At 38.7% G+C, this 13,763-nt stretch overlaps 1 protein-coding gene across 1 annotated transcript; it reads right to left on the reverse strand.

Moving 5' to 3' along the window:
- Positions 1 to 50: 50 nt before the first annotated feature.
- On the reverse strand, positions 51 to 13,435 carry LOC116037751 (non-compact myelin associated protein). The gene is made up of 4 exons (XM_031281748.2): positions 12,878 to 13,435; positions 2,483 to 2,589; positions 1,943 to 2,027; positions 51 to 1,223 (listed from the first exon to the last, which is right to left on the reverse strand). Exons 2-4 carry the CDS (start codon positions 2,574 to 2,576, stop codon positions 944 to 946), a joined length of 459 nt encoding a protein of 152 aa, XP_031137608.1. The 5' UTR covers positions 2,577 to 2,589; positions 12,878 to 13,435; the 3' UTR covers positions 51 to 943.
- Between the last annotated feature and the right edge of the window lie 328 nt (positions 13,436 to 13,763).

Here is a 13,763-nt window from a genome sequence, read left to right on the forward strand (position 1 = left end):
TGTCCTCTTTACAAATTACACTTCATTTTAACAAACAGGTCAGCCACAAGTAGAAATATTATTTTTTATTTTCCATCTCATTTCACTTAAAGAACCACAAAACATACAAATACAGGGAGCAATGGAAATAAAGTGCAAAATCCTTTGGCATCAAACTACAAAGGATTCACATCAGCGTGTTAGGCTGACACCCAGATGTCTCATAAAATATCTCTGTGGTCTCTTCGTTATACAAGGTAATAAAAAAAGTACACTGACATTTTATAGATTTCTTAAACAAAAACTAATCTGAGAGAATCTGTGATCAGAAGATAAAGACAGTATAATGCAAGGTTAACCAGATTTTGTAAATAATGTAATATAATGTTATATCATAAATCTGCAATATCAACACATTTTCCTCAAACATACTGGCATCCATTACACACTGAGTTAGCTTCTTTCATATTGTCTTTGTCTTCTCTGAAGTTTATACTAATCCTAAATTTACTCATGAACCTATGTGATCCTTTTTAATACAGAAATGTACACACGTATGAGCAACGTTCTCAAGCCATTACAGTCTTTACTACACTACACTTTTTTTATTGTATTAGTAGTGATCTGCAAAGATTACAAACCGTAAGAAATGTCTGGCATCTATACTCTGAACACTGACTGTAGCCAAAAAGCAAATCTTCTCAAGAACGTCTCAGTTCCCCGTCATTCAACATCCTTCATGCAACCCGTTGTGTCTGTTTATGGTACCATTTTGTTCATGATGTATATTTTTTCACACCAAAAGGACATGTTATCATTGTAGTCGCCAGTTGGTGGAGATTGACAGTGAAAACACTAACGTCACAGATTGAGTTTTCACAGGATTCAGTCTGCACACAGTATGTGGTCACGGATGAAGACGACACATCAGTCAGTGCCTGTTGTGAGAACCACAGTCTTGCTGCTATGTGTTTCTCATTGATGGAGAATTGTGTATGGTTATCGCAGTGGATTCACTGATGGTGCTGCATTGCTCTATGTGGTTTCCCTCCACACTGATCACCTCCATTCTGGGCAGCTGGAAGCCATTCTCTGAAGCTGGGTTTAAATTGGAGATGCTGCCCGACACAGAGTTGACTCCCATGGTGCTCAGCGGCATGCTGCTCGGAACTGTGGATTGTGACATCTTCGGACGAGGTTTGGAGGCACCGCTGGCTCCCAGGACTCTGGATACATGTGTCCGTCTGGCAACAAATAAACCATGATGTTACTTCACTTGGGCTATCATTTAGCAAATTGTGATTAAAAAAATGACAAAAAAAGAGGACAAATAAGAAAGAAAATACTGTTTTTTTTGATACTGAATACTGTTTGAGTAACTTTAAAATGCCTGACACAGCAAAGAAAACAATTAATTATAGAAAAGTTCTCTCCTTTAGCTGTTATGCATTGTATTGTGACCCCTTGAGATTTATGGTACGACCCCTTGGGGGATCCCAACCCTCACGTTTGCAGCGCGGAACGTTACAAAGTACCTTTACTCAAATACTGTAATTACTATATCCATTTTATACTACTTTATACTTCTACTTCAGAGGGAAATATTGTAAATATTGTGTAATACTTGGTTGTTTTATCTCCTCAGGCCTCTAAAAAAGGTTGAAATAACAGTATAAGAAGGGAACATCATGCAAAAGGGAACGCCGCAGGTTGCATGTGTCCAACTCATTCGACCTGTGATTTTGGGGCTGAGAGAAGGCATTGCGCCACTTTAAAGGATCACAAGCTAAAAAGGTTGTGAATATATTGATATGCATAATTGTTTTCATTATTTTCATCAAAAATATAAACAGCAGCCAAGTTTCCAGTCCTTTGGAAGTGGATAAAAATAGCATTGTATGTTTGCCTGCTCATGATATTCACTATGCAGGAATTGTCCTGTGAAAGAGGAATGCGGCCGTACCTGTTGTACGTCTTCAGGATGATCAGGAGAATGGCAAGAAGGATGATGATACCTATGACGATGACAGCGATCATTGCCCCAGAACCTGAGAGACAGAAGGAATGAGTGATTAACATGTTAAAAGGTTGTCAGTCACTTTGTCTCTTCTAAAATTACCATTGGACACATTCCTTCTGCTTCATGTGGTGCAACTTTTTCTACGTATCCACCAGAAGTAGTCTGTAGTAGCTTAGCAACGACATCCCTCACAGGCAAACAGAACATGGCAAATAGTTCATATTAAATGTATGAGTGCCACTCCCATACAAACCATCTAGATTAGACTGCATGATGCGATAGGTAGTTCTTTATGAGGCTTGTCTTATCTGCCATAGGGGACGTTCTAAGATCTGATGGTGTCCACAACAAACACCTCATTCACAAAGGTGTGCTTTATTGATATCCAATTTAAGAGGACAAGTAGACAATGCAGACACGTATGCACGCACACACACACACACACACACACACACACACACACACACACACACATATCCTTACTCTGGATGAGTATTTGTTCTTTGGTCTTTGTGGTGGTGGTTGTGTTTGAAGGTACTGTAGTGTTGGTCCCAGGTGAGACAGTTGAAGCTTGCATCTTCAGTAATTACCTGCACAAAAAAACACTTTAGTCAACTGAATATTCTCTGAAACCATGACTACACAGCACTACATTTATGTAAGTAATATTTTTCAAGGTTAAAACCATTTCTGCTGCAGTCATACTACAGATTAATAAGCGAGGAGACAAGAATAGAATGAGGAGAGAATATGGGATTTGAAGATTAAAATATCAGCGTGATATAGTTTTTATAATCAGTAGATGGGTGACAGCAGCAGAGCGAGTGCACCAATGAATGATTGTTTTTTTAAAACCACAGGAATGAGGACCCTCACCAGAACATTATGTATGAAGTTGTAATCAGTGCCGACTTTACTCCACAGGACAGACGTACTGACCAGATTACAACTATCATTGAGATCTTTTTAAATACAGCTCATACTGTACTGTAGACTTTGTCGCCATGCAAACCTCTCTCTATATGACTGACATAAAACTGATTGGAAAGATGTGATTGGACGGCTTTGTGTTTGCTCTTTATCTACTGGCTTTACGATCACACAGCAGGTTCATACATCACTGTCATGTCTGCTAAAGCTTTATGAAAACATTTGCGATGTGTATCACCAGACGGAATGATGCAAGCCAGAACAGACAGAGAAACAATGTTGAAACATGTAGGACAAGTGCGTTACAGTGCGTTTAGTGCTGTGCTACAGTTCTTGTTTTGGAACATGAATTCATTGCATATTAACACCCACCTCCTATATGCACATATACACACACGATAAGGTTGTTGAAAGGGAGAAGATATTTTCCGGTGTAGGTTAAAAATGATGTCTGGTGATATTTTATATTTTTTCTCATTGTTACAAATAAACTGATCCTACTAACAAGTATTGTCTGCGTAGACATAGCCTAATATAACTAATAACTTGTTATATATATTATACTTGTCATAGGCCTCCATTGTCTTCCAAAAATGATTAAAAACACATCAGTGAGCCACACGTTTGCACTGGGTGACATGTATGTACAAATATTGACTAGAGCATCAAAAGCTGCTAAACATATTGCCCAACAAATGCACTATTTACTCCTGTTTGAGTAACATTTGCTAAAAACTACAGCTGCCCAGCTGTTTTAGAAAATGACTGAGCCTTTTTTTTTAATATCAGTTTGTGACTTAGATTTACATCTTCAGTACGAACATATGGACTTGCTGCTGAATGCTGCAGACTGGGTAGGGAAGTTGGAAAGTATTGAAAGATAGTCTAACTGGGTTTGGTCTTTTCATGGAATTTGTTGACAATAAGGAAAATATCAAATAAGACTAGCCTTGAATCTTGAAATATTTCCTCCTCTCGTGTGTCACTGGTGACTCATCAAAAACATCGCAAATGTTTTCCTGTGCTTTTGTCCCTCTCTTACACCCAAAATTCTCATGAGGAACATGTCCTAATATAAAGATGCGCTGATGTGATTTTTGTTCTCTGAAAAATTACTCATTTAATCATTGTTTTCATTGATCTGAACACACTGTCATCTTGATCTAGTCTACTGTGTTGCAATCGTTAAAATCGTTACATGTCACGCGGAGATCCTCTGTTATTAAGAAGGATCCCTGATACTGTTCAGGAAACAATCCACACACAGCTGTAGGTCAGGGCTGGCCCTGAAACTAATACTGGTACTTCCCACTGAGTCGGGATAATACGCCTTCGCATGCTCAGAGATTAAAAACCCATGCAAACTTAACATGAAATAATTACACTTGCTGTCACTTTGTTTTTGAGTTCAGTACATGTAGGTTCATTTTAATTTCCACTGAACCTGTTTTAGAAATGTCACTCAGTTTCCACTTCTTCCACCCTAGAACCACATGAGCGTCATCATGGGAGTTCCTCATCCTCTTTTCACGCAGCTGAGGCGGCCACTCAGTCATTGAAGTGTGACTCAGACACGTGATCATTATTATTTACATGATCATCTTTAAATATATCCCTTGATCTGTCGCATCAGAAGCATCTATCTATATGTTCATGCAGGCAGTTTTGTAAACCTGAAATGTGCGGTGGGTCATTTTTTTGTGCGTATTCACTTTCATTTCTCATTTAACAGTTTCAATGACGAATCCTGAAATCATCCAGTGGGTTATCATGTCATCATTTTGTTAAACTGTGTGAGAAATGTCAGGTTTTACGATTGTGGGGGTCAGGATCTCACATTTTGCAACCAAAGATTTTTTAATTATAGGAGACAGATGTAGTAAGGTTTATTGCATTAAAACAATTGTTGCATTCAAGACATGAATGACATTGCACTGTGTCTGCTGGGGGTGAAGCACAGCAGCACAGTCAGAGCAGATGCTCCAAGATTTGCATCGGCTACCTTAACACAAGGAAGAGCAGACCCACACACGCACACACGCACACGCACACACACACACACACACACACACACACACACACACACACACACATCCCTTGTTGTTGCTATTCTCTAAGTTAGATTGACTGCTCTATTGATAACATCCAAATTCACAAAAAAGTATGCAAAACCTTTATAGCATCAATACCTGTGAAGATACCGCTGAACATGATTAAGTTTATGAACCACCAGTTAACTTAATGAAAGTTTGTTGACAGACATCAGACTGCTGTCTCTCTCAAAAGCACTAACTGAAGTCGGTAAGAAACTACAATATTCATAAAATATTGTATTGTCATAATATATGAAATGATATGTAGCACTGCTTTTGCCTTACTGAATAAGTTCACATACAAAAAACACAAATATATATATATATATATATATATTAAATATTACAAACTTCACTGTTACATGTCAGGTATGTAGCTGCTGCTGTTACAAAGAACCCTGTACTATAGCTGAAAAGGTGGAGGGTTCTGTGGCTGCTGAAAATACTGTAAGCTGACAAACTTTGTCTTCTCTTTCACACACTTATTTATTTTCTGCTACAAATGCTGCCACTGTTCAGATGGACGTTTTTGGAAAATAAACGTATTTGCTTTTTTGCAGAGTTGGATGAAAAGGTCGATACCACTCTCATGTCAGTCACTACGGTAAATATGAAGCTACAGCTGGCAGCCAGTTATCTTAGCTTAGCATAAAGACTGGAAGCAGGGGGAAACATCTAGCCTGGCTCTGACCAAAGATGACAAAATCTGCCTACCAGCACCTGTAAAGCTTGATTGAATTAATATGTTATATTTCGTTTGTTGAATAAAAAAAAACTAAACAATTTGCTCTATTTCTTGGCTGGAAGTAGTAACCTCCTGGAGTCTCCACTAGTTGCTGGCAACTGTTCCTGGAAAATTATTGAAGCTTTGGTTTTTGTACAGATTAAAAAAACAGGTAGGCAGATTTTGTTACCTTCCGACAGAGCCAGGCTAGCTGTTTCCCCCTGTTCATAGGCTTTATGCTAAGCTAACAAGCTGTCGGCTCCAGCTACATATTTACTGTAGGCTACAGATATAAGGGTGGTATCGATCTTCTCATCTTACCCTCTGCAAGAAAGTGAATATAAGTTTTTTATACATGTTTTTAATTAAATGTTTTAACTAGTAAAAACATTTATTTTACAATCAAAATGTATTTTTGTTCACACAGGTTATTAGATTAGTTTTGTATGGAAAAATACATTGGCTTATGTACACAGCCTTAACCATTAATGGAGCGGAAAAGTTTACATTTCACCTCCAAGCTGTGAATTTCCTGGAAGCAATGTAAAGGACCATTTACAACCCCATACATGTGACACACGTTCCTGTACTAGGGTCAAGATTTGTAGAAAATATTCCACAAACTAGGATTTTTACTCTTTCTTAATTGGGATTTGATAAAAAACCAAATCAGAATTTCAATTACAGGCTGACAACAGAGACTTGAAGCTAGTCCTCGATACTTGTGTGTACTGTACGTCTTATCCAGTTTCCTGCTTAACAGCAAACATTGCACAACCAGCTTCTCCCAGTGTTGACACACTATTAAACGTAGTGATTAGTAATGACATATATCATATTTGCTGTTTGTAGTGGTGACAGTTTCTGATAAGTGGACTAATATATGTTGTGTAAAGTTGGTAATACTACTGCTTTGGCAACATGGTGCAGACATCATAAATCCCACATTTGCCTAAGAGGGCTTTGCAAAGCACAGGCAGCATGGCATCATTAAGGGATGTATATTTATTTGTGCCTCTATTTACAGTTATAAGCCTTTTTACCTGAATTCATAGTCACAGTCAGCTGTTTACAGTAAATATTAATATATATGAAGACTGACGTTTAACAGGCTAAATGTAGCATTTACACAAACACAGAGATGGACTCAGGACTAAAACAAACATAAGATCAATTTACTATTACTTGAAGGGCACCTGATTCAATTGTTAACAGACAAGAGGGACTTTGTACCCTTGTGCTAATAATTTCTATGCACAAGGCACATACTGCTCACAATATTGTATTCCTGGTGGACAATATTGTACTTGAATTTATCAAGTTTAAATGACGGCACTTTGCATTGTACAGCACAGAGATACATTTAGCTCAAGCAGGTTTTTTATTTATTTATTTTTCAAATATCAGCGTGATACATTTTTGTAATCAGTAGATGGGTGACAGCAGCAGAGGGAGTACACAAATGAATGGTTGTTTTGTACAAACCACAGGAATGAGGATCCTCACCAGAACATTATGTATGAAGTAGTAATCAGTGCTGACTTTACTCCACAGGACAGACTATTGACCAGATTACCACTATCATTAAGATCTTTTTAAATACAGCTTATAAAGCAGTTTTTTTTATTTTTACAGTTACATTGCTGACTGATAAACTGTTTGCTTCTCATAAAATAAGGTATATGATCATATTACAAAATGCCCTTGTAACTACAAGAATGTTTTTTTTTATCATTACTTCTGCCAAACCTTTGGTAAGAGCTGCAATGCCAGAACAAGGTATCCTATAAGGAACACATCACAAGCCAGCGGGACACCAAAGGGCAGTATTGATTGGATCGATTAAAGTGCTCATAATATGATTTTTGGCTTTTTCCCTTACCTTTATTGTGTTAAATATCTTTTTTTGTGCATGTTATAGGTTTACAAAGTGAAAAAGACCAAAGTCCACCCCAAAGGGACTTACCATCTTCAACAGAAAACACTGTTCACAAACTACTCCAAACAGCTCTATTGTAGTCCAGCCTTTACTTACTTTCACTTACCGTGACGAACGTGCGTCACTGTGTAACACGTCATAATGCTTGCCTAGCTGCTAGCATGGCACTCCCTCATACGACTGGGTAGTAGTCTTTACCTAGCAACTGCGCATGTGAGACTCCCAACAAAGATGGTACAGAAGTGAGATGCCTCACTCTGTAGCTAAAACAGAGAGCTCAACACACAGGGTGAAAAGAGGAGCTGCAGCAATGTGCAGTACAACAAAAATATGGTGTTTTTTGAAAATTAAACCATGTAAACCTATTCTGATATAACCTCTAAATACAATTATGAACCTGAATGTGCTCATAATATGAGCACTTTAAGCAAGTTTGAATTTGAGTTTGATTTGAGCTCATCTCCTGTTTTTTGTGTGCTGTGTTGTACTTGTAGCCATAGCAGTAGTGCTGCATCTTGTACAATTATGTACACTTATGTATTAGCGTTGCCAACTGCAGCCCTGCCACATGCCTGGCATTTCATCAGTACCGGGTGGGTGTGTCAACTCCTTCAGCATGGGGTGTGTTGACGTGGTGGTAATTACAATAAAACAATAAGGTTTAGGTGTAGGTTTGACGTAGTAGTAGAAGTCACGTAAAGATCTGGAGAGCCCTCAGCTGAGGAAACACACACAATTGACACACCTCATACTCAAATACAAAACTGACCCTGGTACTGCTCGCCATCCTACAGTCAGTTCCTGACTTCGTGACTTCAACCGGACCTCCTGAAATACAAACAACTTGTGCTTGGCACTGGCTAAATACTGTAGCAAATACCATAATTGCCCCTGAGCATTGTACATTACCAAAAGTGTTACGCATGAACATCAGCTAATTAATACTTGAAAGATGATCATTTTTAAGCATGCAGTAAAAAGAGAACTGGCTCACGTCATAGGTACATTTGACACCAAATGTTTCCGCTGCATTCAACCTCCTCCTAGAAATTAGGTGAGGAGAGGTGTCTATCTACATTTATATAACACTATAACATGGAAAATGTTTTCGCTCCACATTAACATTAGTTGAAAACTATGTCAGAGATGACAAGAAATAGTTGCTACTGATTGATTTTGCTCTTCACATTCATTCAGATTTCAATTTCAGTCAAATCCGACCTCATCATTTGCACAGCTAACCAAAAGAAAACACTTGTTTAAAATCACTGACCTCTGAGACAATCCCACATGTATAGCTGTTTCCCCCTACTTCCAATCTTTATGCTAAGCTAAGCTTACCGACCACTGGCTGTAGCTTAATATTTACTGTTCAGATTTGTGGTATTGGTCCCCTCATCCATCTCACCAGAAAGCGAACGAGCACGTTTCCCAAAATGTCGAACTACTCCTTTAACCACAAAGCACAGAATCACATCAGCTGCTAGCTGGGGTGCTAACCAAACAGCATAATCAACTGATTAACTTCATCCGTCATCCATAGATTGGAAATGTCATAAACAATAAACATACTGTACATCCCTCATTGTCATTAATTCAAGTGCAAGTAAAGTAAAATGGCAGGAAATAGGTCCCAATGTGAGAACAAAATTGTTCAAATCGATTGTTCAAAATGATTTTCATCTGATTTCATGGGTTTTAATTTGTGTTTCAACTTGTTTCTATTTAAATATTGTTATGTTCCCCCCACATCTATGTATCTATGTATATGTATGCATGGTTTATCTTGCATACATATGTTTTTGTCTTTGTGAAGCACTTTGGGGCAAACCTTGTTTGTTTTTTATATGAATAAAATAAACTTAAAACTTGAACAAAACTAGAGCTAATCAGATCACTTTGACGTCAGCATTTACTCTACTGTATTACTGTAATAATAGTTTGTTTGTTGTTCCACAAATTGCAGCTCCTCGCTAACATGACAGATTCAATATCCTTTCTTCCACCCTCAGTAAACAAATCATTTATTGCTTTTTCAGAGAGCGCACTCTCAACGCAGAACAGGAACAATTTAGTTTCCTCTTTTTTATACGAGGAAAAACCAGACAAAGCTGTTAACCGGCTTGACTTTTTCCCCGTTCGTCCACACACACACGTGTTTAACGCAGGCTCCAGCACACAAGTTCATGAACACGATCAAATGGCGGCCTTGGAGTCAATATTTGAGCAGTCAATTAGCAGCAGGTTAATAAGACACAGGTGGAGCTATTAGTTCAGCAAGCATACAGTCTGGAGTCACAGCAGAGAGGTCATCTGCGTCACGTCAGATGTAAATTTCCCATATGATTTGTTTTCTAGATGTCACACTGAAGAGAGGCTGAACTATGACTTTTATCAACCTCAATCCATCACCAAGGGATTTGCAACAGCACTGACAGGTCTCTGAAACAGTGTACGGCGGCCTGTTACTGACGTCAACGATGAAATGACGTCACAGAATTAACAACTGGCGAATTAAAAAAGATGTGTGTAGTAAAGAGGTAATATATGATGATTGTGCTTCAGCTCATGGTGTGAGAGTGAGTTGTGTGAAAGCCAGAAATGACAGCAGAAGTATTGTTAAGTTGTCGGACTCGACGTGTAGTCGTGAAAGTACAGTCTGCATTGTCCATGAAATATCTACATATCATGATGGGTAAAAGTGACTAAAAATGCAACTATCAGAGTACCAAACTAGGTTTGAAAAAGTATGATTTTCAAAATGAACTCTGACCAAATGTTCCTATATTAAGAATCATACAACTGGGTTAAGATGGAAGATGGAAGATTGTCATCGGGGACACTGTAGGTTTGCACAACAGCTGCTCAGCTTACAGTGTAATGTTTACGAGGTTACAAAAAGCATGACAAATGGTTATTTATAGAACGATAGCGAAAAAAAAGGCTTTGATTGAGCCAATAGTTGTCTAAACTGGCTGAGTTAGAAACAGACTAGTCTATATCCATGACCTTCCACTTCTGGGATTGCTCCGTTGCAATTTAGGCCGGATATCCGTTGCCTTGGGCTTCCTTTGTGTTGGCATTTTAAACTCCAGTCGATTTATGAGGACTATGGTTAACCTTTTCTCAGATCTCTGCAGGGTAAATCCAGACATCTAGCGAGACTATCTGTCCAAACTGAGTTTTCTGTTGCACGACTAAAACAACTTTTAAACGTACACGTCCCACCAAAACAAGTTCCTTCCGAGCCTATTTTGCAGCGGCACTGCGGCTTTTCTCCGGTGCTTAGCACCGCCCATGACGATTGTGATTGGTTTAAAGAAATGCCAATAAACCAGAGCACGTTTTCCTCCCATCTCCGAATGCTATGTGGATTAGCCAGACCCTCCTTCAGCGCGCTTTGGAGGAGGGTCTGGCAAAGTGGGACTAGAAACAGACTGATGGCTGGGATACAGTGGAAGGTGTTCACTGATATTTGTGGCCATTAAAATTATTTTATCTACAAACATGAACATTGTGGTCACATTTACAGTACATCACTGTTTAGCTGAAATAGTCAGATAAGGATGAGACGTTTTCTGGGTTTATTTACTGTGGTCAGAAGTTCCTTTGTACTTAAAAATCAATCAATCAGTCAGTCATCTATTTGAGTCAACACATCATCGACAACAGAACAGACAAAAGAAACCTGCTTAACTTCTGGGTTCTGATTTATACCACATTAAATGACTAATACTAACGTCACGTTAGTCAGAATTAAGTCATGTAGTAGAACTGGGTTTCCTTTTGAGCTGCCATTTTCATTGTCTTACATTTTATTAATCTAACATTGACACCTCGGTCTGCTCCAGTGTATCCTAATACAACCCCCCCAATTAGCATTTAATATTGAAGATGTCTGCTGCTGACAAGAATACTTTTTATTAGAGTCTAGCATCCTGAAAAACAGCTAATTTTGTGTAAGAGGTGAAGATTGAGACTCTTTCACACACTTGCTCGTCTTGCTGGTATGTCCAGTATGCTTTCTAAGGCCGGATAATAAAGCATATTTTCAAACAATGCTTATCCGAGTCGAAAATGATAACAAAAGAAGGTACGTGCAATAGCACTGTGCTTATCATCTACAGAGCCAGACAGAAGATTGGTTCCTTTTTCATGTGAAAATCAGTTCAAACTTCTTAGGTTGATCTAGTTACAGCCTCATTGTAACTGCATGTGCATTATTCCATAATGAAAATGAGTTAATATCATATTGTGAAAGGGGATGGAGGGAATGGCCTGCTGATTGTATGTTGCACCCTGATGTACTTTTATGTTCTTTAGGCTTTTTATGCTCTTTTAAGGGTTACATTTGTCATTTTATCTTCTAACTCGTGTCTCTCTCATCAAATTACTACTGTAGACCAATGACTAAATGCTAAAAATAAAAACTCATACATACTGTATAAACTGACTATACGTATACCATCCCGGTGGCATTTCAAAGTGCTCCAGACTCTAATTTTAGCCTTATTTAACCTCAAGGTGGTTAGGTGCAACTGGTATGCAATCATAGTCATCAACGTTGAAAGAAATGACTGCAGCTGATTTAATGAATGAGGAGCAAGTAACCTTTTAGAACTACACAGACATCTCCCCTGGTCAAATGACTACACGTCATTGTTTATAAAAAAAAAAAAAAAAACTAAAACAAAGCTCACACAAAGCCCAAAATGATTAATACATCATCATCATGCCACTGAAATATTAAATGAAAACTCTGATTTAGAGCAGCAGTACTATACAAACAGCAGTCATATTTTCCTACAACGTAGTGGCAACTGATGAGATGATAAGTAGAGTTGTTCCATCAAACAGTCACTTATCAATAACATATACACAGGCAGATAGTGGCGAGGACTGACATGTCATCTTCTCAATGTAAAAACGGGTTTAACAGTGAAAACAGATTTCTAAATCTGAGGTCTCTCTGGAATGTGAGCTATTCCCTTTCACCTGAGACTCACCTGCTGTCTCGCCACATTATCTCTGGGAGAACCTCTGTTCTCACACACACACACACACACACACACACACACACACACACACACACTGACCAACTCACTGAAGTATTCCTCTCAACCAAAATAGACGAAATTTAGAAGGAAAACAAAATCTGCCAAGATAAGTAGTAGTCAAAAGCAAAGACTTACCGTCTCCTCTTTAATTTCAGCCCAAGCCTTCTCCAGATGGGAGACTGAGCAGCTGCAGAGCCCCCTCCCTCAGCTGACTGATAGGGGCATAGTCCACCAGTGGACCAGAGTAGAAGAGTTTGTGCTACTCTGATAAGTAAATAAGTCCCAGGTGCTGCTAAAGTGACAGTCCCACAGGTACAAACAGACGGCACGGACAAAAACGAAGGCCAAAAGAGTTTAAAAACAACCAGAGATGCCTCTGTGTGTGTGCTTTCTGTGGGAATCAAAGTGTTTATGTGAAGAGGAGGAGGAGGAGGAGGAGGAGGCTCCACGCTTGCTAACTTGTTGCTCTTGAGCTGCTCCTCGCTGAGAGTAATAATCGCAGGCAGCTGGTTTTTCAGGTCCTTCCGCCTGGCCCTTAGGCGTGCCGTGGCCGCTGATCAAAAAGAGAGGCGTCTCTCCAGAGTTGTCTGCTCGGCTCGGCTCTCACCATGACTACTGCCTCTCAAAATCAGACTGGCTGCACCTCGCAGGATGTCTCACATGAACTGCAGAGAATGGGGCTCTGTGCATTTTGTCAAGGAAGATGAAAAAATATATAAATAACATCTAATTTATTAAAATCTATCCTCTATTTTTGACCATGTGCATCTGTGCATGTATATTTACTGAATACATTCAGTAAATATACTGTGTGTATTAAGTATGTGTGTATGTAAGTATACAGTCTTTTTTTGTGTTGTCTCTGCAATCAAATCATTACCCTGTATTTGTGGAGAATAATAAGACTGCATGTGTGTGCATGTTTTGTGTGAGTGTGTAGACAAAGTATGTGGTTTCAAAGTCATCACAAATCTATTCATCTTTGCACGAACGCATTTATGTATGTAGTTGAAAATTAACT

Source organism: Sander lucioperca, chromosome 18 (assembly GCF_008315115.2).
Source record: "Sander lucioperca isolate FBNREF2018 chromosome 18, SLUC_FBN_1.2, whole genome shotgun sequence".
Lineage (NCBI taxonomy): Eukaryota > Metazoa > Chordata > Actinopteri > Perciformes > Percidae > Sander > Sander lucioperca.

Excerpts from the sequence above, each read along its gene's own strand:
- LOC116037751 (XM_031281748.2), bottom strand. The coding sequence starts at position 2,576 with ATGCAAGCTTCAACTGTCTCACCTGGGACCAACACTACAGTACCTTCA. Across the intron at positions 2,028-2,482 it reads AGAACAAATACTCATCCAGA|GTTCTGGGGCAATGATCGCT; the intron begins GTAAGGATATGT and ends TCTGTCTCTCAG. Across the intron at positions 1,224-1,942 it reads ATCCTGAAGACGTACAACAG|ACGGACACATGTATCCAGAG; the intron begins GTACGGCCGCAT and ends ATTTGTTGCCAG.